At 40.4% G+C, this 25643-nt stretch overlaps 1 protein-coding gene across 12 annotated transcripts in view; it reads right to left on the bottom strand.

Annotated features, from left to right (window-relative positions):
• Nucleotides 1–1055: 1055 nt before the first annotated feature.
• The window catches only part of LOC134618226 (neural cell adhesion molecule L1-like protein), a 34488-nt gene continuing 9900 nt past the window's right edge, over nt 1056–25643 (bottom strand). The window contains exons 13-32 of one of the 12 annotated variants that reach the window (XM_063463517.1): nt 24828–24991; nt 24322–24487; nt 23851–23975; nt 23575–23679; nt 21321–21518; nt 20912–20982; nt 20580–20802; nt 20390–20425; nt 19629–19744; nt 19004–19208; nt 18684–18806; nt 16745–16930; nt 11359–11397; nt 10844–10906; nt 10281–10394; nt 9837–9998; nt 9336–9512; nt 8293–8365; nt 8050–8119; nt 2473–2582 (exon numbers count right to left, since the gene is read on the bottom strand). In XM_063463517.1, the coding sequence (XP_063319587.1) occupies nt 8050–8119; nt 8293–8365; nt 9336–9512; nt 9837–9998; nt 10281–10394; nt 10844–10906; nt 11359–11397; nt 16745–16930; nt 18684–18806; nt 19004–19208; nt 19629–19744; nt 20390–20425; nt 20580–20802; nt 20912–20982; nt 21321–21518; nt 23575–23679; nt 23851–23975; nt 24322–24487; nt 24828–24991 (2416 nt within the window). In that variant the 3' untranslated portion in view covers nt 2473–2582. Of the gene's footprint in view, nt 2583–8049; nt 8120–8292; nt 8366–9335; nt 9513–9836; nt 10037–10280; nt 10395–10843; nt 10907–11358; nt 11398–16744; nt 16931–18683; nt 18807–19003; nt 19209–19628; nt 19745–20389; nt 20426–20579; nt 20803–20911; nt 20983–21320; nt 21519–23574; nt 23680–23850; nt 23976–24321; nt 24488–24827; nt 24992–25643 lie in introns of those variants that run through there. The other 11 variants (XM_063463518.1, XM_063463511.1, XM_063463514.1 and 8 more) reach the window with 11 other exon arrangements.

Here is a 25643-nt window from a genome sequence, read left to right as displayed (position 1 = left end):
GTTGTTTAGAGGCTTTAACGTTTCACTGAGAAAGCAATTTTAAAACGGATGAGGGCGTAATCCCTGACAATACTGGGATTATCTCTTTAAATGACCTTTATCTTGCCATGAGCATAGAGTGCTTTTCAACTCCACTATCCCAAGTCTGGTTTGATTACAACATGAATGCCTCTTTAAAATCACAAGGCTGTGGACACGCTATATAGTTGCATGGAACCTGTGCATTCAAAAGGAAAGATAAGGGCATCAGGTGTATTTCAGAGATATGTAACAAGCCAAGTGGAACGCTGCTCCAAAATAATAATAATAGAAAAGTTTACTAAATGCTCAGATTGTGACTTACAAAAATGTGTAACTACTACCCATCTCGCTGTCTTGCGAATTTTAAACTCACATTTGAAGCTGTTGATTTTTTTTAGTTACTTATTTTTTGATTTTGAAACAAACAAATATGGTAAATACGGAAGAAAGCTATTCGCTGTTTTTTGTTTTTTTTTTGAACAGCTCAAAAATAACAGAGTGAAGCAGAGGGGTAGCTGGGCTGTTTTAGAGTGATTTAAAGAGGCTCCCACCAAATGACAGATTAGTCGATCATCTCCCGTCTTCGTTAGTTGGAATTTCTGCCTCATCAAAGGTGCAACATTTTCCCCTCAGAACTTGAAGGGAAGTGCAAGTATCGCTTTGGTTCAGATAATTGGAGCCTTGGGACCTGGTACAGTAATGGGAAAGAGATTGACTAAAAAGTTGACTATATTTCACAACTAAACTTTCTACCACATCACCTCTTGTGTTGTTTTTAAGTCTAACGCTCTCTTTATTATCCACTGTTCTTTTCTCATGTTCTTTAGTACGTGTGCAAATGTTTGTCTTTAATATATTTTAAATAGTTGCAGTTCTATAAGTATAGGTATGTATTTCTCTGAAATACAAAGTGATATGTTTTCCACAAGGATCTCCTTTAGTTTTCAAATGGTCTTTGTACGAGGGTTCAAAGGTTAATCTTGCACCTAAAAATGAGCATCTAACCAAAGAAACCTTTAGCACTGCTGTATCCCAGTTTTCTTAGTTCTGCTTATCGAATGGGTCAAATTTCAACTTTATTTGAGTTATATTCCTAATGAATATTTTAGCAACATGCATTATGCATGTGGCGATTTGCAGCACATACTGCAGAGATAACGGGAAAAATATTTTGGGGATTTACAGTGTGTTTGACCTTTCATAAAGTCGAGCTTAATTCAGCCGTGAGTGTATCATTTTTCAGTGTTGCTTTGTGAACGAAATTTCACAAAGAATGGGTTTCCATGATGTATTTCCGTCCCTCGTCCAATGAGAGGACATCTCTCTTCAACTTCAACGGGATTTTTTTTAAGTTGCCAAAAATGAACTGATGCTGATGAGTCATTGCACCAAGTGGAAAAAGAAGAGAATGTACCTGACATTAAGAATTTGACAGGGGAAAAAAAGTCATTCTTCGAGGATGTAGAGTGATTCATCCTGTTATATCCTGGATATTTAAGGCACATAACTGAAAAAGTCCAAAAAAAATTACAAATGGGTTTATGACAAATTGTTGTACTTGTGAGTGCTGAGGGCTTGGGGTGAAACCTTTTTTTTTTTTAACTTCATGATTGCACTCCACTGCAAATGCAAGAAGATAACTCATCTGTCTTTCTAAAAACTAATAAATGCTGCTGAAACATTTGTCTGTTTGATATATAAAAGCAAGAAAACACACGTTTGATATATTGACACAAAAAGAACATCAACATTTTGATTATAAAAAAATTACAAATGATTGACTTTGATATTTGCATATTAACAAACCAAATTGTACAGTAAAAGAACAGTATTGTAATCATAAGAGTGATTCTGTCTTCAATAAATACGACACCCTGCGTTGTACTATACGGCATGAATATGTAAACATGCTGCAAACACATAAGCATATCTACTGTATGTGTTAGTTTCATCTGCTGTGTAAAAAAATGTTTTGAGGTTTAAATGCACACTTACTTTGTGGAAAATGATTTATCTTATGCCTTTGTTACAGTAAAAAACAAAAAAAATAAACAATGTAGATGTAAAACTGTGGCTGAAAGGTTAAAAACACTTCATCATTAATAAAATTATCAAACTTTAAAATCTTACATTAATCACTTTTCGTACAGGATGTACAAAAACACACTTTCCCCCCTTTTTTCTTACCATTAAAGGCTGTGGGCAAAACTTCTACCCGCTTTTAAACTTTTTGCTTGAGTCAGTTCCCTTATTTGGCTGTTTGAGCTTTACTGAATGTTGGGAATCTGAATGAAAAAGTATCCTGAAAGGATCTCAAGTAGAAGTCAGTTCAGTTGCAGCTCGGCTTTTATACGTTCACAAGACTGGGTCCGTTGGGCTCGCTAACAGAGCCTCTATGCCTGTGTCCAGAGTACTCCCCAATAAATGAGCCGTCCTCATTGAACTCTCTTCCACCGTCTGCGTAGTCGCCCAGGGTGTTTCTGCTAACACTGTCCCCAGTTGCATCATCTGCTTCCAGGGAACACAGGCTACCGCCCTTCAGTGGCTTTTCATCGCTGTCGCTGTCATTAAGAAGAACAGAGAAGGATGGCTGAGGTCAGCGGTGCAGTGGGTAAAATAAACTCGTGGTATAGCACATCAAACAGATGTTTTGAGTGCAAAACATGTCGCCTTAAGAGGCCGTCTTTGACGCGAGCACACTGCACACTATGTATTTCACACGAAATTAAAAGCTACACACACAAACACCAGCAAACAGAGAATAATCAGCACATATAGACTGCCAAATACTTGCTAAGAGAAACACGGGCTCATGAAGCAAGTTCTTATGGTTTCAATACATCACTAGAGGCAGTAGGCAGGGGTGGATCCAGCGGCTGCACAGCAGGAAAGGGAGCACAGGGGAGGCAGGAACGGGTTGCTACAATCACTTCACTAATTGCTAATTGCCAGGGCTTCAGGACCGAAGGCAATTTCAAATCTCTTTAGAGCCAGCAATGGAAATTGCCAGAGAGCAGTGAGAAAGAAGCCGAGTGGGAGGTGTGTGTGTGTGTGTGTGTGTGTGTGTGTGTGTGTGTGTGTGTGTGTGTGTGTACTGGGGTGGAGGGCGGAGTGGAGGGTAAAGGCTGAGATTGAGAAAGAGAGAAGGAAGAGAGGAGTGGAGGTGGGGCATATGCAATCCCAGACAAACAGCCTGTCATTCGTAGTATTCCCATGGGCCCACACTCCGGCTGAGGAGATTAGATGCCAATTTAAGGCCGGGCGACTGGCCAACTTGCAGGTGTCTTGCTACAAGACGTGGGGGTCACCTCAAAGCACTGAGGATATTTTTCCTCCCTGTCTTTCTTTTCAAATTCCCTAAACGATCAGTGTTTGGCAACACCTCTATCCCTCTCTCTCTCTTTGTATTCATAACACAGAGCGTCTGCGTTCACAAACGCTCAGGTGGCACATGCATGATAGCGCCATTTGAGGCATATTGCAGTTGACACCTGTGTCAAACAAAAGCTCAACATTTTGAGCAGGATTTTAGCACAGAGACCCGGTTCAAGCTGAGATTATAAAACGGCTCTCCTTCGCAGGGATTTTTTAATAACCAATCTTATCTGCCCGTTTTCATGAGGCCGTTTACAATGCAAGCCACATAAGGTCCACATTCCAGCTCTTATCAAACCTTCTTTCTCTGACGACTCTAGAGCGCTGCAGATAAGTGGCTGTTATCTAAGAGCAGTGGAATGCCACCGCCGCTGCAGCCCGCCCACAGTGACTTTGAATGCCATGATAAAATGGGGCTGAGTGCTTTTGAGCCCCAGCTCACTCAAAAGCTACAGGTGGAAAAGGGAGGGGGGGAAGAAGGTAATTAAATTTGTCTTCCTGTTGACCTATGTTGACTTGGTTTGGTGGGGTTGGTAGAGTGGGGGCAGCAAAACTTCAGGTGCAAGGTGTATTTTTCCTGATCGTGAAGCTGAAGTTGTTTGTATTCTAGTTTAAAGGTGTCTGGAGAAATAACTTCCCTGCATCTGCTGCCTTCTCCCAAATTGCACATAAAAATATGAGCAGTATGAGAACATGAGAGCTTTCACCAGGCTAGGAAGGAAAAAAAAGAAAAAGAAACACATAAACTGGCTGAGGAAAAAATTGCATCACACGCTTGGCTAACGGCCTGCTCCAGCCATGACACCTGCTGTTCTTGCAGTGGACAGAGGGGCAAAGCAATAGAGGGCTGTCTACAAAGAGAAATCATCTGAAGCATAATTACCACTTGTCAGCTCCCCAGACACGTGGCATACCGGTGGGTGGTCTATTGCCTTTAGAGATTCAAAGGGCACTACAGAGCCCTGAATCTAGCTCTAAAGCCAGGAAAACAACATCATAGTAAGGCTAAGGGCACTCTGGGGGGACAGTAGTCAGAACAGACTCATGAAACTAACCATGAGAAGCATTCTAAACAGATAGTTGCAGCAAAGCATCTGCACTGGCTCACAAACAAACACCAGGGTTTCTCCTGCCCTGCGAGCTCCGAAATAAAGTTTGTCAGAAAGAAATTCAATATCACAGCATTCTCCTTTTTTTTGCCAGTTCTTTCTTCACATGTGGGAAAAAAAGAAAAAAAACTTGGGCACATTCTTAAGACTTTCTGTACCATTTCATCAACCTTGCAAAAAATAGTACTTTACCAAAAGGATGCCTGGAAGTCTTGCAGCACCTATGCAGAATCGTAGCCACCACTTCATTTTTTCTTTTTTTAAGCATGCAGCCCTAAATGAATACATGTAACCTATATTGAGCCAATTAATGCATAATACAGTGCATACGGTGCAAAACTACTAGAAATGAGTCACTCAGAGGGTGTGGACACAGTTATTTCTTGCCTGGCCTCATTGTGTATGTATTTGGAGGCGTTTCTCTTTCAGAGTACAAAATCTGGGGAGGAGAGCGCTTAAATGAATCACACAAATGTGATTTATTAAAGTTTGTGGCTAGCAGTTTACTGCACGTTGCACCATTTCTTATCTGGCAGCTGATTTGGCTGTGATAGTTGCTGCTAAGAGTGTTAATTTATTTGGAAAGTCAGGGGAAGAAGTTATGAGAATGAGTATATAAATAGGACTGGTGGATGGCCCAAAGCTGTGAGTGCTGTGCCAAAGCTTTGGCTCTGTCCTCTACCACTTCACCGTGATTATTTGGAGCTGTGCCCCAACATATTTGTGGTCGTCAGTAATACTGCTACTTTGATTCAACAGAGCAGAACTTCATGTGGAGCATCAGGAGGAGAACAGCTGTCCAGGAAAAAAAACGAAATTAAATTAAATTTTAAAAACGCATATGTGCCAGATACCTTTACAACTGTTTATACTGACCCTGTAATAGAGGTGACATGTCCACTGCGTACCTTGTCTCTTGCCCTATGATGGCCAAGAAAGGCCCCAGTCTCCCATGAACTGGATAAGCAGTTGAACCAGGGATGTTAAACATAAGGCCCGGGAGCCAGAATCGGCCCACCAAAGTCTCCAATTCCAGCACGTTAAAGAGCTTTAGAAAATGTGGAGTGCATAGATTTAGCACTTTTAAGTATATTTTTTACAGTTTTAAGTTTTACAGTTTTTCCTGACAAAGACTGCTCCCTTACACCAAACACTAACAGATAAACAATGAAATAACAGGGATGTTCTTGTTTTCCTACTATTACAGTAAAATGAATTTTTACTCGTTTTTAAAATGAATTTTCTGTGAATTAATAAAAACTTTATATTTTATAATTTTTATAATTACAGGCCAGCTGTGGAAATGGAGTAACATAGTTTTCTGTAAATTTACACATTTATCATAAGTGGGTCCCATATGTGGCTCACATTGTAAATTGAGTTTGACAGCACTGGGTTAAAAATAAATAAATGGATGGATAGTATCAAAAATGTCTCTAGATGCTCAGACCTGGAGCATATTAGAATATGTCCTTGTAATTTTAACTGTAATCTTACAGAAAATGATTGTTCCCACAGCTGGCTGAGAGTAAGATTCCTTGATTTGACTTAATAAATAGCTGCAGCCTCACATGGCATGCACAAAAAAAACCAAAACAGGGATGCCTACTCTGGATAAATCTTACACTCCGACTGAGCGATTGGATTTACCAAGAGAACAGCTGCCACAGCCTCTGAGACCCCACAGGCGTTTCCCCTTGCTCCAGAACGAACAGCTTTCTCAGGAAACGCATGGATGGCGTTTTTTCTTAGTCGATTTCTCGCTCTTTCATCAGGTCCGCTCATTTTTGACCTGCTAATTTACACGTCTCTTGCTGATTTGTTTTCATTACTGAAATGAACCGACTGCATCTGTTCATTTAGTAGATTGCCTGCAACACTTTTCACTCCCATTGCCACTTTTTATAACAATTGCGACATCAAGCAAATCTGAGCCACTAAGTAACTGTGGTCCGTAATACAAAAACAGGGTCATGGACACTGGACAATCCATTCTTTCCTGTTTAACAGAATTACAGTCTTGGCAAGAAGCACAGGAACGCAATTGGCAGCAACCACACAATTGTGAGTAATCATGTTCTGAATAATACGATGACGAGAAGAATCAAAGCAGGCAGAAGAGGCTATTTTAGGTGCTTTCTGCACAAACAAACACACCATTGTCACACAGTTGCCGCAATGCTGTCAAGCAAAATGGGATTCGCTCAATTCCCCAAAATTATCACCGTAGCAGCTAAACAATGCAAACAATGGAAATTCAACAGCTATTATAAAGTACAACAGCTGCCTGCTTCAGGCTCAAAGGCCTGGTTTTTCAACTGTTTGTCATTCTTAGTTTATTTCTGCCTCACAGAATGTAAGATATTTTCCATCAGCAATTATCGTGTATCCAGAATCTGTGCGTGTGCAGTAGGAGCTTCCTCGATTTTAAAACTACTTAAAATTATTTAAGTAAATCTGCATCTATTAAGTTCCCAAGTAAGCTGAGGCACTACAGACAGGAACTAGTTATGTTTCAATAACCTTTATTATCCCTAAAGTCATCTTTCCATGTGAAAGTTTGCTAAACTATTTTATATATACATATGAGCAAGTACTTGGCAACAGTGGGAAGGAAGAACTCCCTTCAAACAGGAAGAAATATTAGTGGGTCTAAGACTTAAAGCTAAACTGAAATTAAAACTTCCTTTTGTAAAAACAAGAAACATGAAAGAGAACAAGACTTGCAAACTAAACGAGCTTCCTGTTTCTAAGTGGAATCCACTCTTAACAGTATGGCGTGTCTTTCGCTATGCGGCCGACTGCAAATGTCTAACGTTTTACGCAACACAACTGTGTTTGAAAGGAGAACTTTGTCAGTAACACAGGCTCATGTCAGCAGTGTGAGACTGCAGTGAAATCACAGTTTAATTGTTGTCTAGATTTACAAAAAAACAGTTTAAATAGCTGGTATCAGAGCTGTTGTCTGAAAAAGATCTTTTAAAGACTGATCATATCTATAAATCTTTTCTCCGCTGGATTTTGAAGCCGCGCAAATGCCAAGTAAACAAATGCATTTCGAGGTTTGTTGATACCTCTAGCCTGCTCCAGCTGCAGTCAAGGGTGTTTGTTAACTTTTTACCTGAGAATTTTCATAAGGGAGGGCAAAAACTATGGACATTAGAAGTCTATGGAATAATTTTAATATTTAGACCTTTTGACTAAAAATTGCAGCATTTATCTCAAAGAAATATACGCAGTAAGTTGTGTTACATAGAATGACAGCAAGTTTTAAAAAAACACCAATAAAACACTCAAACACACACACACACAAAAGGAGGCAAGCAGTGTACAAATATTCAAAAAAATATTAATATATCTATAAAAGCATACACAGACTAGCACACAAATGGCCTACTGATGCCTAAAGCAACTACGTGACTTAAGCACTTTGCAGAACAGACACATGCACGTCATCAGGAGTAAAAGAACATAATTCCAACTAAAAGGGAACAAAGCTTGTGCTGTGTGTTAACCACTACTTTTAACTACACCGTGTGATTACCTAGCCCATTAAATGACGAGAACACTGGCTTCTAGGTTCATCCTGGTAAAGCTCATGAATGCGCGGTTTGCTTTTAGGGTGGGAGGAAAAGACATCACAGTGATACATGACAAAAAATGTATTTTTCAGCCAGAAAACATTTAACATATGCCCAACATATTAATTTGACTACAGCATAGTGATTTTTGAGATCATAAAAAACAGATATTTCTCATCAGCGTGCAGAAAAGGGGTATAGCTCACCTGTAGTCACAGAAGGTGTCATCATTCATTTTCTGTGACTCCGTGTCAGAGTGGGGATCTTCCTTTTCTTTCACTGCAGAGAGGGCAGGACAGGCACTTCAGCACCATTGTTAGTGCATCACTTTCACACAAAGATGCAATCATATTTTACTCGTGTGTGCATCCATAAGTCTCCAGATTCAGATTTATTTTAGAAGATCTTGTCTTTACCATCCTACAAAGGGAAAATAACTCAAACAGCAGTATTTCTGGAAACTGCAGAAATGTCAAAACTGAACATATCTAAGCTTAAAAGATCCACTTAGCGATACGCAATCTCAACACTGTAAGATTAGAAATTGAGAAGTCATGACCAAAACCATCTGAGAACAGCTAAATCTGTGTAAACATTACATTAAGTCTTTACATGGAAACCCTCTCTTCTGCGTGTCTAGCACAAAGTGCTAGATGTCAGCTCTTTGTGCAAACAACACTTTGAAAAGACCAGTTGCGTTTGAGAAAGCTAAAAGAGGGGTTCCTTGAAAAGAACTGGATGGGCAAAAGGGGGGAATCCAAAGGAGCTGATGAAAAATTCAGTGCTTTTTGTCAAAGCTACAGCAGGCAAAGAAGTGGAGTGGGCAGAAGATGGGGAAGCATGAAGGTTGAGCGGAAAGAAACAGAGTGAACAGACACTTTGCAGGCAGGCCCATTGTGAGACTGAATTTGACTCTGATACATGGCAGCACAATAGTGAGATGGAAGAGCTCGGAAGGTCTCCTCAGGTGAGCAGTGGAGAGGAGTGCAACAAAGGCGGCTGATTCCCGCTTGTCTGTCTTGACAAGTATGAAATCAGCGGTACTAAGACAACTAACACGGCCGCACCAATTATTTGCAGCTTGTAGCTGCCATGCAAAGGTGATCCACATGCATATACAGGTTTGAGCTCAGGGTTGAAGCCCAAGTTATAAAAAAGCATCATCCTGATAAATAGGTAGTAGTTTTAGGATTTCAATTTTAGCTCAAAATGACTTGGGGGACTCAACCCTGGCTAAAGACTAACTGACCTTTTTCCATGGCGAGCTTTTCTTGTCGCTGTGGCGATGGCGTACCTGCATACTTGCCACCTTTGTTTTTCCGCAGAAAGCAGGCAATGACCACAACAAGGGTGAGCAGTGCCACAGCGCACATGGTCCCAATCATCCAGCCGTGGGTTGAAAAGCTGCTCTCCTGACTTGCAGCACCTGAAAACAAGTTAAAGAGAGCTCAAGAACCAGCTTTACACACCGGGTCTATTATGTGGGCCCAACCACTCGAGCACTCTTAAACAACTTGATCTTTGATTGAAAAAAAAAATGTGATGAGCTCAGGTTTGATGTCACACCGACTCTTTACTCAGATGTTAGACAGGAAGAAGACAAAAGCAAATGTGCAAGGATTCATAAGAAAAAAATGAATAAATTCACACGTTCAGCACAGTCAGTCACTCACTCAGTCGGTTTGATAATGATATGCTGGTGTTGTTATCACTAAAATCTACTGACGCTGACAGTCTTTGCTTCTCTCACCTTTGGTGTGTGTCTCGATAACGTCTTCGAAAATACTAGCGTTATCGAGCAGCCTCTTAGCCATGAGGCGCACAGTGTACACCGTCTCCGGTTCGAGCCCGTCAATTATGTGGAAACTTTGAGAAGCGTTTACAGCCTCTGAAATCCGCCAGTTCCCATCACCTACACAGCCAAGCACAGGAAGTGCACAAGCAGCAAGTCTGTATTAGCAGAAGAGGATGTGCTGTTGGCGACTAATAAATGCTTCTCCAGTATTATGGTTACACTAAATATAACTTAAACACATCTGAATCCATTTTTAAAGGGAAGGGATTGAAGCAACCACGGAGGCTTACGCTATATTTTTAGGTGTTAATGTAAAACATCCCTAGGTGTACCTGAACATGATACAACCTTAAATTCCTATCAATGTTTAGCAAGGCGGGGACAGGAAAAGTAGCTTACGGTTATTCATATAAGCCACATAAAGCTGCAAGCTCCGCTGCTCTTCTCTGGCAGTCCAGCTGATTTTGGCAAAGGTGTCACTCACGTAAGAGCTTATGTTCAACAGGGCTGGAACTGATAAAGAAAGAAGAAATAGGGGGAAGTAAATAAGGAGGAAAGGAAAACGCAGACAGGCAGAGAGAAAAGGAGAGAGAAGGCAGGAAAAGAGGATTAGCAGAGGCAAATAGGATCCCCTGCAGCTTGAGAACAGTGCGTCTAGCAGAAACCCTTCAAAAAGACAGTTCAAAAGGCAATTCCCGGCCCCAGACTTAATTGAGTGGAGTTGGATTTGGGCTCATAAAGGGTAGATATATAGATCGTGGGCGGGAGTGACATCTAGTCTTCCCTCTACGTTAAATAAAGCTGGCATTTCGTGGCGCACCCCCCACCACCACGAGTAGATATCAGAGCAGATTGAAACAACTCCATGCCTCGAATACTATTGTTACTTGAAAGTTCAAGTACATCAAGACAAGCTCACAGGCTTAATATTGGCTGCGCATGTGTGAGTGTGAGCTATATACCTAAAGGAGGATGAGTAGAATTGCCTGAGATAGAGCTGGGAACAGAGAGAGAGCAGTTGTAGCCTGGAATGAAAGAGAAACCTCAGATGTTAGATTCCTTCTACAAAAGCTGTCAAGTCTAATATATTGTGCAACAAGCGAGACTACATAAAGGCGGAATTTGTTAGAGCGACTGGGAAAACTGCATTAATGGCAGTAACTGCACAAGCACAGCGCAACTTATACCGCGGTAGACACCCTGTAACTGCAGCACGGATTGAACAATAAATCTGACTTGCAAATTTAAACCACAACTGTCACTTTCCGACAAGTGATTTGCACAAAGAAATGTCTTTCTGTCTCTCCCGAAGTAGTATACAGGACTCACCCAAATTATATTTGTACAACTATAAAGGACATGTTTTTGCTGAGGCTATGGAAAGCTACTTGCTACACCAGCACGCCTACAACCTCGTCTGTCTCTACCACCACTTCTATGTTGGCTAGCTACACCAGCTGCAGGCGGTGATACATACTGCTCTGAGCAGGGGCCACAGCTGGAGTCTGGGACAAATCTTCAGAGGGATAAAAAGAAATCGAAGAAGCAGAAGATTACATGTTTATGAAAATCCCGCTTTAAGGTTTATAGACCAGGCACACAAACACATGCTGACACATTTGCAGGGCCACCGGAGAACAAAAGTGCATTCTTACAAACACATACAAGCTCTGTGTGTGTAGCTGCATCAAGTGCTGCTTTGGATTTGAAGTCTGGTTGACATCTGCACCACTAGAGGGCACTGTGCAACCAAACGTGGACACCTATTTTTTTCTGACAGTTACCTACGGAAAATTACTAATAACCTTATTCTAGTGACGATACATGCATATATAGCAAATAAAAACAAGAAAACACAGATATTTTTTAAATCTGTCTAAAAAGTTTTAGTTTTTAAAAAATGACTGAATTCCTGTTTTTTGCCTAAATTTGAACTGGCTTCTCCGATTCATCATTTTGAACAAAGAGCTTGCACATACAAACATAAAAAATGATTTTGGTAATAAGCAGTATTGTAATTTAGTCCCTTATATTGAGGGCTGGTCTTCATACAATGAAGCTAAACATGTGCTACAGAGGTGTTTCCATGGAGAACAGAGAAGAGGATAACATCTGGAGAGGTGAAAAGCACCAGCAACAATACCAGCAAAGTATATAATTATAGCTAGCAATATAGTTATTGGTTAATTGAGGTTATTTAACAATTTTGACATTTTTCACCCTTTTATGTCTGAAATGCTGCGTTGTTTATTTCAGAGCTGTTTCTTTAAATATGTGGAATACACAGATGCAGATGCTCAGCCTCAATTAAAATGACCTGTCTTCATTTATAGCCAGCTAAACCCCTTCATGTGTTTAGTGAAGCAATTATATGATTAAGTATTAAATGTAGGATATAACCTCAAACTAAGCTACAAAGAAAACGAACCTGCGCCTTGTGTTTGTGGGGTAATTCAAACTCCTCATCATCAGCTGTCAGGTAATGAGTGACGTGCCGGCGTGTATGATGGGATAGTCGACAGCCCCACATCACCTCAGCAGGAGAATAACAGTGATAGCTAAATGGCATCGAAAAGGGTTTATCCCGATTCAGCTTGAGCCCAAAAGAATTAAAAAGGAGGGAAATGAAGATGAGTAATGTGTACAGGGTAAAGGTAAGGCATTTGTTAACAATGTAGATTCGCTTGTGAGGTGGAAGGGGGAGCCAGTGTTTGAGCCGCCTTGCTAAAAAAATGTCAGGAAGTAAACATGTTGTGGATGATAAAGGCTGTGTTCACAGTTACACGCGGTTCCTTTTAAACTGCAACATAAATACTGCTCTGCCTGTGGTTTTACTACTTGCACTTCAAAACAGATGCTCGTTTATTGCATTTTAATATGCTATTTTGTTTTCCTTTCATCTTGTGTTGCCGTCCGCACATTCGCAAGAACGCTGGTTACATTTTCATTCCAAGTAATGGTTTCATTTAGTTTGTGTTCATCTGGACCACAGCCCAGTTTATTTACTTATTGTTTTATTGTTTTCTCATGTTGAAGAATTTCGTTTCCTAAATTTAAAAAAATAACAATAATTTTTCTGATTAAAATGCAGCACCTGGAGCCTCACAGTTTACTTTTTATTATTATTTTCTCGGTCAACCGGAGATTGTTGAATTTAGATTTACCAATCTAGCCGCACCCCCCCACCACATCTTGCATTGGGCCCACCAAACAGCTAGAAACAGCCCTGCATGTTTACATTATTCATAGTTATATGAATTTAAACAAGGTTTGAATTTCTAACTGGGGAGGAAAAAAGGTATCTTTACCTGTGGCAGACATATTACCTCATTTGTGAATGCGGTGAATTCCTGAATGTATTATTTCTCACATCATTTGGTGCGAATTAAGTGTGCCGCTACCTGAGCTTACATTAAAATATCCAGGATCCAAAAACAGAGCGCAGCATGCAAGCAAAAGTTTAAATAACAAGAAAATCTGCAGACTGAACACTGGATAGCCGGGGGGTTTGTGTACATAGATATCCGAGGTATAAGTTCAGACTGTGATTGTTTTTCTAAAGAAACTCAAAGTAAATAAATAGATGCGTTCGAGCCATTAGCAAATTTGTTGCCGATAACAACTTAGGTGTTCAAGTGCTGTGTCGGGGAGCAATAATTTAATCTCCAGAGAAACTGGTTATTTTTGTGTGACTTTTGAGGCATGTGCTCCTCTGTGCTTTTTGTCAAGTTTGCAGCCTGCTTTATCTTTGCTCCTTTGTTATCTCCTGAGACCTGATGGAGAAAAATAGATATTTTTCCCACTGTGTCCCACACTGTTCTCTGTGGCTGTTAGCTTTGTTTTTTTCTCCCATTTTTTTTCCTGCTTGTGTTTCTCATGTTTCAACCCATTCTTTTACCTTTTTTTCCCCCTTTTTTGGCTTGCCCTCCAGAAACTCACTGGCATTGCAAGCTTTTCAAGCACAGACATGTGGACACGTGCACGGGTCTGCGTAATTGTTGTAGTTCAGACATGTCACTCTGTGATTTGTCCAGAATATTTTTGAGGCAGGCAGCTGTTTATCCTAGCTAAATGGTGAGAGGCATTAAAAGCTTATTCAGTCAAAAAGGTGAACTATAAAAGGACTACTTCAGCGCCTGACCTCACTAGCTCCCGTGCATTCATTTTTCTTTTTTTGCCCTGCTGTCACTCCATCACTCCCCGTTAACGTCTCTAAATTCACTCTGCCCCTGCTCTGTGCTGTTGGTCTCCATAAATCTCCTCCACTGCATTGTGACTAACGTGCCCCGAGGACAGCTCTCTCAAACAGAGCTATTTTATCTCCGCATCGAGCCTCTACTCAACCATATTTACAAACAATGCATCTAATGGCTCTCGAGCCGGACATCCACCTACAAGATGCAGAGCTTCTCAAAGGAAGCATAAAAGCTCGGGAAGACTGAATAACTTTTATCAAAACATGCAGAGCCAGCAAATGGATGCTAAGCACTAGAAGGAGGAGCTCGTGGAGAGGATTTTATTCAAGATATAAATTAAAGCCACCACCATCTGTGTAGTTATTTGTGAATTAGTGAGCATTTTTTGTCAAATATCAGCTTTATTATGTTCTCATGTGACTGATTTGCTTCTACCTGACATCAAGGCTAAGCAAGTGATCTGCTCCAAGTCTAAAACTTCTGGCTCCTTCATTCAAATTCATTCTTGGTATAACATGAGTCAAGTTAGCCCTTAATTCTAAGACTTTTGTGAGGGTGCAGGCATTTCTTAGTTAGCAAAGTGGCACCAGCTTAATTCCTGCTTTCACTTACAGTCTCTTTAATCACATTATTGTAATTTCTCACATCGCTTTATTTAAAAGAGTCTTTAAAGGATAAAATATTTGCACACGTCCGCCGCCAGACTTCAAAACAAAGTCAAAAAGAGGAACCACAGCGCTCCGGTTTTAAATGAGCTGCACTCAATATGCTCAGCGTATCCTTTCGAAATTTCCAAATCGTCGTTTTGCTTTTAAACTCTAACTGGCTCAAGACTAAACCGCAGACTCTGAGGTTCACTCGGATCCTCTGCTCGCAGGTTTGTTGAATATTCACAGCCGCTGTCATACGAAAACTGGAGATGTACCTTTTTATATGCAAACTGCGGAAAGCATTTACAAGGACATTAGGGAGGCAATTTCACCGAGCTTTTTAAGGCAGCAGCTTGACACTTAATTTGCCCGTTTCGGTTACAGTAGCTCCCTCATCTTATATATATAATTTACAGTCTGAGGGGGCTTGTGAAGATACTTCTATTTTGCATTTGCTTCGCATTCAATACAGCTTTTCTCATTAAAAAATTATATGAGCTTATAAATTTGGGTAAAAAGTTTAATCTTCAAAACATGTACATAAATTCTAGAATTCTGTAATATACTCAATGCTCTGCCCAGCTTTTGCTTTAATGGCATTGTGCACTTGAGCTGGAATGGACAAGCTGGTGCAAAGCCTGATAACCTGGTATGATTTGATGCTCCATGGCTTTTGAGCTTCTTTTGGTATTCAAGTAGTTCTACAAAGCTTTGAGTTGTGTTGGGCTCATTATCCTTCAGCAGTATGAAGCCTTCTCCACAAAGATGCAAACCGGAGAGCGCAGCATGTACCGCTGGAGTGCTACGTCGTCTGGAGTTGATGCAATGCAGGTACGGGTTTGATAAACTACATTTTCATCCTCTCTTCTCTTCATACATACACATTTCTGATTTTATTAAAGTGGGATTCATTAGCAAATAGGATTTGTTTCCAGTCATCCTCTGTGCAGTGCTGGCACATCTTGGCCCACCCCAAGTATTTGGCTTCGTTTCCCCTCCTGAGAATTGGTTTAGAGACGCATTAATGATCCGCTAAGACCACAACAAGACAGATGTTTTTTGATAGGACTTTTCTGATAGGGGTCTCGCTTTCTTTAGTTAGCAAATTTATTAATTCTGATTTTCTCAGTGTCGTGTATTGATCCTCTGATGGTGTGGTCTCTTTTGGTCTGCCTGATTGTGTTTTGGATATATCTGATTGAGTTCAAGCGGTGTTTTAGTCCCTTTAGAAACATTTGCTCTGAATAACAATCTGACTTCTAACACTTTTAGTTAGTTACAATGTCATGTTTCCCCCTATCAAAATACCAATTAGTTCTTGAGCCACAGACATATTTGTACATTTCTGCCCTAGACAAGTACATCAAACCCACCTTAGTATCTTGAAGGACATTCTCAACTGAAGGATTTGCACAGAAGAGCTAAAAATGTCCTAAAATTGTCCTTTAGTTTTATTGCTGACCTTGAAATTGTTACACCTTGTGTTTTTTAATGATTTAAGTGTAGTTGTTTTCAGCTTTGCATGAAAATATCACAAATTTCTGATGTGATTTCAAAGTGGATTCTACTACAAATATTACTGTATCCTGCTGAACTAAACAAAAACTGCTGCTAGATTGTTAAATAGTGTCTGACAAACACTCCTTATTGGAGAGGTTAAGCTGTGATGAGTGAGGCTCTAGAGAGGAGGTAATATTTCAACACACAGGTTCTTTCTAATCTCATCTTTCTCAGATGGTTTCTAAGTTCAGTTAAGTCCAATATCACTATCAGGACGATCCCTTCTTTTAAAACACAGCTTTTATGCACAAAAATGACAGTATGACCTCTTCAAAGTCTGATCTGTACTCACTGGAACTATACAAAGTAGTTTAATTCTTGGCCTTAATAATGATGTTTCTCCCTTGTATGAATGAATACATCACAGCAGTGCTGTGTTTTATCTGTGGGATTTTCATATATTAATCCAATAAACAGGCACACTACCACCCAAGTTAAATGCATTTCATTAGCTCACCTGGCTCTGGAAAATCAGTTCGGCTCTCTTCGGCCTGTGGAGGCCCACAACCTGCTCGAGTGCACGCTCTGAGGTCGAAGCGGTAAAGGCTGTCCCCCTTTAATCCCTGAAGTGTCCAATGGTTGGTGTCAGCCCCGGTAATGTTGATCTCTTTGGAATCAATCACCTCGAGTGCAGTCTCATTAACTGTAGACGAAGAAGAAAGATGGTCAGGTCGGTTCACGTGCTGAGAGCGAGCCTATGATGTATCGATGCAGAAAAAGTCATCACAGCTGGGTCGTGCGGGAGGTTAGCGTAACACGGCTATAATGAGGGTCAGCGGTCGAGGGAAGGAAGAGATGAAGAGATTTTATGCTGTCTCATGCAGGAAGTGAATATAGCAGATACATGTTGTGACAGGTAAGCTGAGGAGGAATACATTATGAGGAAAGAACAGAGAAGATGAAAGGGGGAAATAAAGAGCTCAAGAGGAGGGGGGGGGGGGGGTGTAAACAAGTGGCAGTGCACGGATGAAAAGAGGAGGTGGAGAAGATGAGAAAAGTGAAAAGCAATAGGAAGTGGTAACCGAGCAGAGACTATGAAGGGATTTTTTTTTAACTCTGCATAAAAGGAAGAAAAAATTACAAAAACAAGTGATGGGAAGGAAGACAATGAGGGGAAAGAATGCATAAGGAAGCAGTAGAAGGAAACCAGAAGAGCTACAATCTTAGTAGCACAACATATCACCAAATATGCATTATAGATCAAAGTACAGTATGTGTGCACTGCTGAAAGCAACACTTCTCTTGAAACCCCCCTCAGTGATGCCATTACTGTGCCAATACCGAACCACAGGTGAGAGCTGATGTGCCAAGCCCATTGTACCACTTTGCAAAAACAATGTTTGGGTTTTTGGGGGGGGTTTTGCAGCAGCAGTAGAGAGCACAGGATATTTTACGTTGCCGACAACAGATCACACAGCGCTGTCAGGAAACCAAAGGATACTGCGCATACAGCGCAACATATATTATTTATTCACAGGAACCAAATTTTCATTTAAGTGATATGGTGAATCAGTTCAACTAAAAAAAAGAAGAAGAAAAAAACACACCCACAGATTGCAGTGTGTGGGAATAACTGTGTAAAGTCTTACATCTGATATGGGAAAAAAAGGCAGAAATAGAGGGACAGAGTGTATTGAAGAGCTGGCCAGACTCTGTGGGTGCTGGTGGAGGCGGCACAGGGCTGTCTCTGCCTTCACATTTTACACAAAAGACTTCAGAAATGTCAGCCAACGAGAGTGTAGGCTTTGAAAACAGAGAGTGTAATGAAAGCCCCTCACTCACTCGTTCATTCTTACTGTACTCCAGCATAAAGGTGCTTTTTCTTTTTCTTTTGCAAAAAGAAAAGCTTCTGAGTGATAAATGCAAAAAAAATAAAATAAAAATAAAATAGCACAAGAGGCACATAGAGCACTGGTTTAAATGATTCTTTTGGGAGGAAACATGCAGGAGGACATGAGATAAGAAACACAGAGGAAAGTGTCAAGCCACGAGCTAAAGTATCTTGAAACAATTAGGCCGTTGCAGACTTCGGAGGAGGGTTCAGTGTCACACAGTGCCACCTACTGTCTGGGACGGTGCCACACGAGATTAGAAGGGAAAAGGTGATGTGCAGATGATAGTGTATGCAACAATGTTTTTTAAATCGAAATTAAACCTCCATATGTGTAAATCGAAGCTGTAGTATCACATATCCACCCCCTCTACACCTCCTTCTCTCTTTAATAATCTTTTCCTCTCTTGTGTCCCCTTTACTGAGGCTGCTGTTGCACGACTGTTTACACTTCGCCCACTGTCACACTGCAGACAAAGCCCTGAGTTAAAGCAGAGACAACTCTGTTATGATGGAAAACCTCATGTAGGTTCAAAGGTCTACAAAGTGTGGTGTGTTTACATACTGAGGTGGTACTGCAGGAGGTAACCGGTGAGGATGCCATTTGACTTTGACGGCTGTGCCCATTCCAGCCTAACTGAATCTCTCTGGATGATGGAGGAAGTCAGGACGGTAACTTGCTCTGGAACTACACAAACAACAACAGTGGTAAGATAAGCATACATTTTTTTAAAAACTGGGATGAAAAACAGACTGATCTAAAACCGATCTTGTCACAAGGATGCAATTCATTTTAAAGCTGAATTCATTGTTTGTACAGTTTTCAGCACGTGTGCATAAACGCCTGAAGCATGTTTAGCGTGTGTGATCACAGTATCACCTCACCTCCCTCTGGTGTATTGAAGGTCACCGGATCACTCTTGGGTCCATTGCCCTTCTTGTTGAAAACATAAACAGTGAGTTTGTATTCAGAAAAAGGTTCGAGTCCTGGCACAATGACATGACTTCTGTTTCCAGAAAAGGACATGGAGTGACTCAAATCTAAAATCTTGTCGGGATTCAGGAGACTTCTTCTCCTCACCCAGTGAACCTGTGAGAGGGTGTAATATAAAACAAAAAGAAGGACAGTAAGATAATGAAAGAGCTCCTTTACACACATCTTTTTGTCACTCTTTTACTTTGCCACTGTGCATCCTTCAAACTTTCAACACAAGTACAGCATTAAAACTCCTTAAATGATAAAGTTGGGTATAATTTTTTAAAAAATGTTTAAAAATTATATCCAACCAAAACTAAAACTCTCAAAATGAGCTGTCACGATGAGAGTACATGCAGAGATCTCATTTTAGAGTTTGTCCTCCAAATGACAAAAATCATTCCACCAGAGAAAGTGCGCTATTCAGAAAGCAGACATTGGAAGATTTTCAAATACCGAGAAAAACACGCTGCTGTTTGAAGTTCCTTTGCTGGAATTGAAAATGCAGGGATGTTTGAGAAGCTGACAACTTACATTATAACCCCCCAGACGACCTCGCACCGTGGCAGGTGGAACTGGGGTCCAGCTAACTCTCAGAACAGTGGTGTTGATCACCTCCACAGCAATGTCCCGTGGTGCCGCAGTAGGAACTAAAGACGGAGGGAGGAAGTTGAGAAACACAGAAAGTCTGTGAACAGCCGACCTTTATCCAGACTTTTTTCCCAACATATTGAAAATAAAATGTTTGTAGTTGCAGAAAGTTACAAAATACATCGACCTTGTTAGATAAATACAGTGTTTTAAGCTGAGGAATGGTGTTCTGTTGCTTGATGAATTGATGAGTCAAAACATTGGTGCTGGTATAAAAAGCCAAGAAAGTGCACAGAAAATATGCTGAGCTACATGCCAAATGAAGCAAATTAGCTACTGAAAGCAGGGGAAAAATCCACACCAGACACAAAATGGCACTGTAAATATTTTCTGCTCTACGCATTACTGTAACGACAGGAGCACGAGGTAGGAGCACAGCAGACACTGGAAAGTGAAGCAGCCATCGTGCCTCAGTAGGCCTACAGCGCAAAGCGTGTTGTGATCTGTCAAATCCCCAACAGCTTCTGAGACAGAAGTGGAAATTTGACATCCCTCTCCTCTACAAAGGTTATCTGCCACCTGCTAGAAGTGGTGTTTTTTTGTTTTTCCTTTTGCAGAAGGAAGGAAAAGTCACTACTGCACCACCTGCACAGGGTTAAAACCTTGGGTAAGTGGAGGGGGGGAGAAAAAGAAAAGAACTTAACCTGACACATTTTCCCGCAGACAATGCCAAAAGACAACTGAGAACACGGTAAAGAATCACAACACGAGAAGTTCAGAGTTAAAAGAAAACCAACAGACAAATATGCCAGTTCAGCTTTGGGGTATGTTGTAATGAAGTCAGTTGCAGGTAATTATATCGTACGCTGAAATATATTAATACATACTACTCACCATCTTCCCCAGAGTAACCTGTAACAGGCTTAGGCTCTGGCCCCCAGCCGTAGCTGTTTCTGCTCAGGATTTTAATCTCGTAGGGGACAAAGGTGGGCGTGTTGTTCACGAGAAACACAGATCTGTTGACCATGTGCTCCGTGAAGCTATCTTCCACCCCGAGTTGGCGGTACTTCACCTTGTACTCAAAGCCCGGGCCGTTGCGCTCAACAGGTGACAGCGGCTACAATATGACAGTGCAGAGAAATTGTTATAATCCTATAACAACTTCTAGTGAAAATTCTTACAGATAGCAAGTCTTTTAAATTTAAATAAATAAACAATTCTCATACCTCCCAACTGATTTCCATTTGATGAGGATGATGGCCTTGAATTTTGATGTTTTCTGGGTTCCTATCAGGTGCTTTGGAGACATGTGTGCATTTGTATAAATCATTTTTTGCAGAATAAAAAAGATGCCATTTTTTTATACTGCAACTTTCCCCGCTAACTAAAACAAGCACTATGGTAATTGTGGATCAGTAATAAGTAAAGAGCAATCTGTGCCCGCTATACTCCATGTGGACTGCGAGTGCTTCAGTGACTCAAACATATCCACATCCTACAGAGTCCTATGGCCAAGGGCTGGTTCTCCCAAGAAGTATTTGTTTGCACATTCCAAAAGAAGTACTAAAACTTGCATGCTTTGACATGTTACACATAACCAGAGAGACATTTTTAATAAATAGGAGCTGGTCTCACCAGCAGGGGGTGTTTTGTGTCGTTCAGTCGGCTCACTCGGGGGTCCGGGTCCAATGGCGTTAACAGCATACACTCTGAACTGGTAGTTAAGGTTCCCGTATAGTTTTAGCTCGGCTGTTGCTTGGTTACCGGTGACTCTCTGTAGCTCCTTCCACCTTCCAGGCTCCCAGCGGTTCTCTTCATACTCCACTACAAATTCTGTGCTCACAAAGAGAGAGGACACACGCGGTTGTGACAATACCACTGATTATTAAAAGCATATATTAGGCTTTTATACTTTCACTTAGATTATATCATATAGAGAGGTTATCTACAGCGCCGATCAGTATCTATGAGTGCTGATTTACCCCTTTCTTGATAAATGAATAATTCAACATTATCTTATATGAGTGTTAAATGAGATTACCAATACCACTCATGCATTTCTAATTATGAACCTGGAGGCAGGGACCATTAGTGTAGTACAATGTGAGTAAGAAAAAAAGTATCAGGGAGAAAAGGATTTCTGGTGGTATTATTAATCCTCAGATAGACGATTCATATTAACCCCTTTTTATCACCCTTTCTGTGCCACGAAACTTCTAGGATTAAGGGTTGTGCTACCTTCTCTAATTTGAATTTATTAAATTAAGAACTGACAGTGGTATTAACGCTAGGGCCAGAGCTGAAAGGGATAGTGAGAAGGCGCTTTACCACGCTGTCATTAACAGCGATCAGAAAGACAATTTGGCACATCACAAAAAGAGCTAAAAGCCTCCTTTCTATTGTATATTTTTGTGCTTCTGATTTTGTTATCTTCCTAAAGACTAATTATGTTCATTACTTTACAGTTATCTTTCAATCCTATATTTTTGGTTATGATGTTCATTAGCATGCACTTAAATAAACTCTGTATAGATATGTAGTATATAGGGGGTTTTTTTTACTGCTAATGTTTTGTGTGTCTTTTGAAAGCGCCCCCATGAGCCTGTGGGTGACTTTGTAAATAATCTGGGGGGGTTTTTTTGTTTTTTGTTTTTAAAAAAGGCATTATGCTGTTCCTGATCAACAGGTGGTGATTATGTGCCAAAAAACCTAGAAATTATGCAAAAAAAAAGAAAGAAAGGAAGAATGAAACTAGTAAAAAAGACTATAATGAAAGATTCTTCTAAGAAAAAATGCTGTCATCCTTGTTAAATATTAACACTTATTGATGAGTATTGCGGGGTTGAAAATACTTTTTGTTCCTGTTATGTCCTAAAAGATTTATCCGATTTCAGTCACACAAAACAGCTATTTTTTTCCTCACTGTAACAACCATCACAGCTAAGAATATTAATAACACAACACTGATGAACCGATACAAATTCTTACCACTAAAAATAATTTAGCCCTCCCTTTTGAAGCCTAAATGAGAGACAAGCTCCCCTGCTGGGATTCTCAGCGCTTTGCAGCTTTCTTCACTTGTTTAAGTGATCACAGCGTCAACTAAATCTCTTTTTCACACAGGAAGCATGAAAACACTCAGTGATTTGCAGTAAATCACTTGAAAGTTGCATCGAAAAAACAATTTCAGTTTTTAATAATAACCTGCAGACTTTTTTCCAACTGTGAAGCAGCTTTAGTCCGCACACTCGGGCTCTGGTCAGTGCATGCACGTACAGCACAGGTGTGCGTGAATGCTAATTTCAGTTGCTCCCTTGTCACAAGGGGTCGCAACATCGAATCGCCCTGGATGTTTTGATTTGGCAGAGCTCTACACTGGAGGTCCTTCCTGACATGATACCAAAGGGATTTGTGTCTTCAGATAGAATCAAACAAGTGACCTTTCTCTTACCAAGCAAAAGTGCAAACTACTACACTATGGAGGCACTACAGCTGTGTGCATGCATTTTATATGCTTTGTTTACTGATTATGCATTATACGATTCTTTTTCCCAGTGGCGAGGTTAAAGAACTGCAGCACTAGACAATGATATTGGACTCTCATCTGATGGTTGGGGTTGCTTTCTAACATTGCAGGGTCTTTACTTTAGAGCATGAAGTGCCTTGAGGTGACTCTTGTTGTGAATTGGTGCTATGTAAATGAATAATATTGAACTGAATTGAATACTCTGTTCAGTTAGGGTGTGTCTTACATGTAAAAGTAACTAATAAATACAAAGTATTCAGTCACGTTCCATTTTTTTGTTATCCTACCTTTATTAACAAGTATTTACAACAATACACAAAAACCTTCTTTCACGCTTTCTGCTTTTTGCCCATTAGCTTTTACCTGTTACGGTGCTGTTGTGATCGCTTCCAGGTATCCAAGACAAAACAACATTCCTTGGACTGTCAAGTTCGGACAGCTCTAACTTTATCGGAGCATCAGGAACATCTGCCGTGCAGAACAAAAGAACCGTCAACGTGATAACTAAAACATCTAGAGAATCTCAAATGTGTTAATGAACAAATACCAGAATTCTGTTCATTATTTATTTAACTGTTTGAAGCCAAATCATTTCCAAAAATGTGCGATAAATATTTAACTATACATAATTCACCTTACCCCGTACTGTGAGTACTGCAGTGGCAGAGTCCTCATCTAGGCTTGTTCTAGCAGTGCATGTATATGTTCCCTGATCACTCAGGTTTACATTCATGATCTCCAGCATGGCACCTTTCACAGAGTATCTGAACATAAGTGAAGATTTGTCAGAGTAAGTAATTTCAATCCACCTCTCAAGCAGAGGCCCCTCCACCAAAGCTGCATAATAAAAGAGAATTTAAAGCCATGCATAATTTAGTCATGCTAGCCTTTTATTATCCAGTAAGTGCACTGGTTGATGCTACAGCCTAACTTTCTAATGTCTGTAACTAAAACCGTAGCATGTTAAACAATAGATAGAGATGAGCAGACAATGCATCAGCAAAATGCATCCTCTGATCAAGATACACATAAAAGTTTATATTGATGAATTTATTATTCTACTCAGTAAGAGCATCAGCATAAAAGCACAATCAAAGCAAAACCAGTTACCTGGAATTTTTCTCAGAGGAAAGTGGGATCTCCTTGTTATCTTTTCTCCACACCAGCTCAAACGTGTCCTGCAGACTTGCATCATATTCAGTCTTGCACATCAATTTGGCCAACTTCCCACTGTCAACCTGCGTGTTCTGAGGTGGACCTACTATTTTTGTAGCGTCTAAAGATAACACAAAAACCAGGGGGGAAAAAGAAAAAGAAAAAAACACAAGTGAAATAATCCTCACAAGCCCAGCTTGATTTAAATAGCAATGTGAGTCTCTGAAATTAAGCCAAATCATTGATTTCATAAATGACTGTTTATGGCTGGAACTTCCTTCAACATACATTCAACATATATATATATGAGAGAGACTGCCTAGCTTTAACTACTTATTAAACTACTTAAAGCACAGAATATTAAAAAGAAATACATTCCTTCTTTTCTTCTTTTTACCTTTGTGTGCAGTGACTACGAATATCCCTGCCTACAAAAAGCAGTAATTATGTTGCTCAGATACCTTTCACATCCAGCACAGCAGTGACAGTCGACGAGCCCTCCATGTTACTCGCAACGCAGATGTATTTCCCACTGTCACCTTTTTCCGCGTTAATGATTTTCAATGATTGTCCGCTCTCAAAAGCAAGGAAACGTTCCCCCTCGATGGCTTTTTCATCTTTGGTCCTAGGAGAGAAAGTTTTCAACTTTACTTGGCGCTTCCACACAACTTATCCAACACCTCAAGTGCAAATCAAAAGGTGCCGATTTGCTGCAAGTTCAGAGTTTGAAAGCGTCTGGTGTTTTCATTTTTGCGACTTTAAAGAATGTCATATATTATTCCGTGTTTTATTTTTAAGGGCTTGAAAAATAGGAGGCAACTAGATCCTATCATGTGACCTATTGAGGTCACCTGAGACAAGGTGTGAGTGGGGGTTGAAGTGTTCAAAGGACTGCATTGTAGGTGGCTGATGTAGGTCAATGATGGTCATTCACAGCAGACAAAGATGGCCTCCTTTACTCCTTTTTCAAACCATCTTGATGCAAAAATGAGAACTTTGCCATCCTCAAAATATTTTTTGTCCTTTAGGTGTTAATGTACAGCTGAGTCTTATCCTGTGGAGGTGGCTCTTCTATGTTGTTTATGGAGTGGCTGTTTGATTTCTCCAGTGTAGAGCTCCAAGCACTCCTTTATCCTTGGGATGAAGAAGTTTTTCAAGCTCCCAAGACCACCACTAAACTTTAATAGATGGGCTACACAGTTTACTTAATTAAAGCAACACACAGGGTTGCTGATTAGAAGTGAAGCGCAGGTTTTCTACAATGACAAGTTCTATCT

Source organism: Pelmatolapia mariae, linkage group LG20 (genome assembly GCF_036321145.2).
Source record: "Pelmatolapia mariae isolate MD_Pm_ZW linkage group LG20, Pm_UMD_F_2, whole genome shotgun sequence".
NCBI lineage: Eukaryota > Metazoa > Chordata > Actinopteri > Cichliformes > Cichlidae > Pelmatolapia > Pelmatolapia mariae.
The sequence above is the reverse complement of the archived record's forward strand: the minus strand, read 5'-3'. Positions and strand labels throughout refer to the sequence as shown.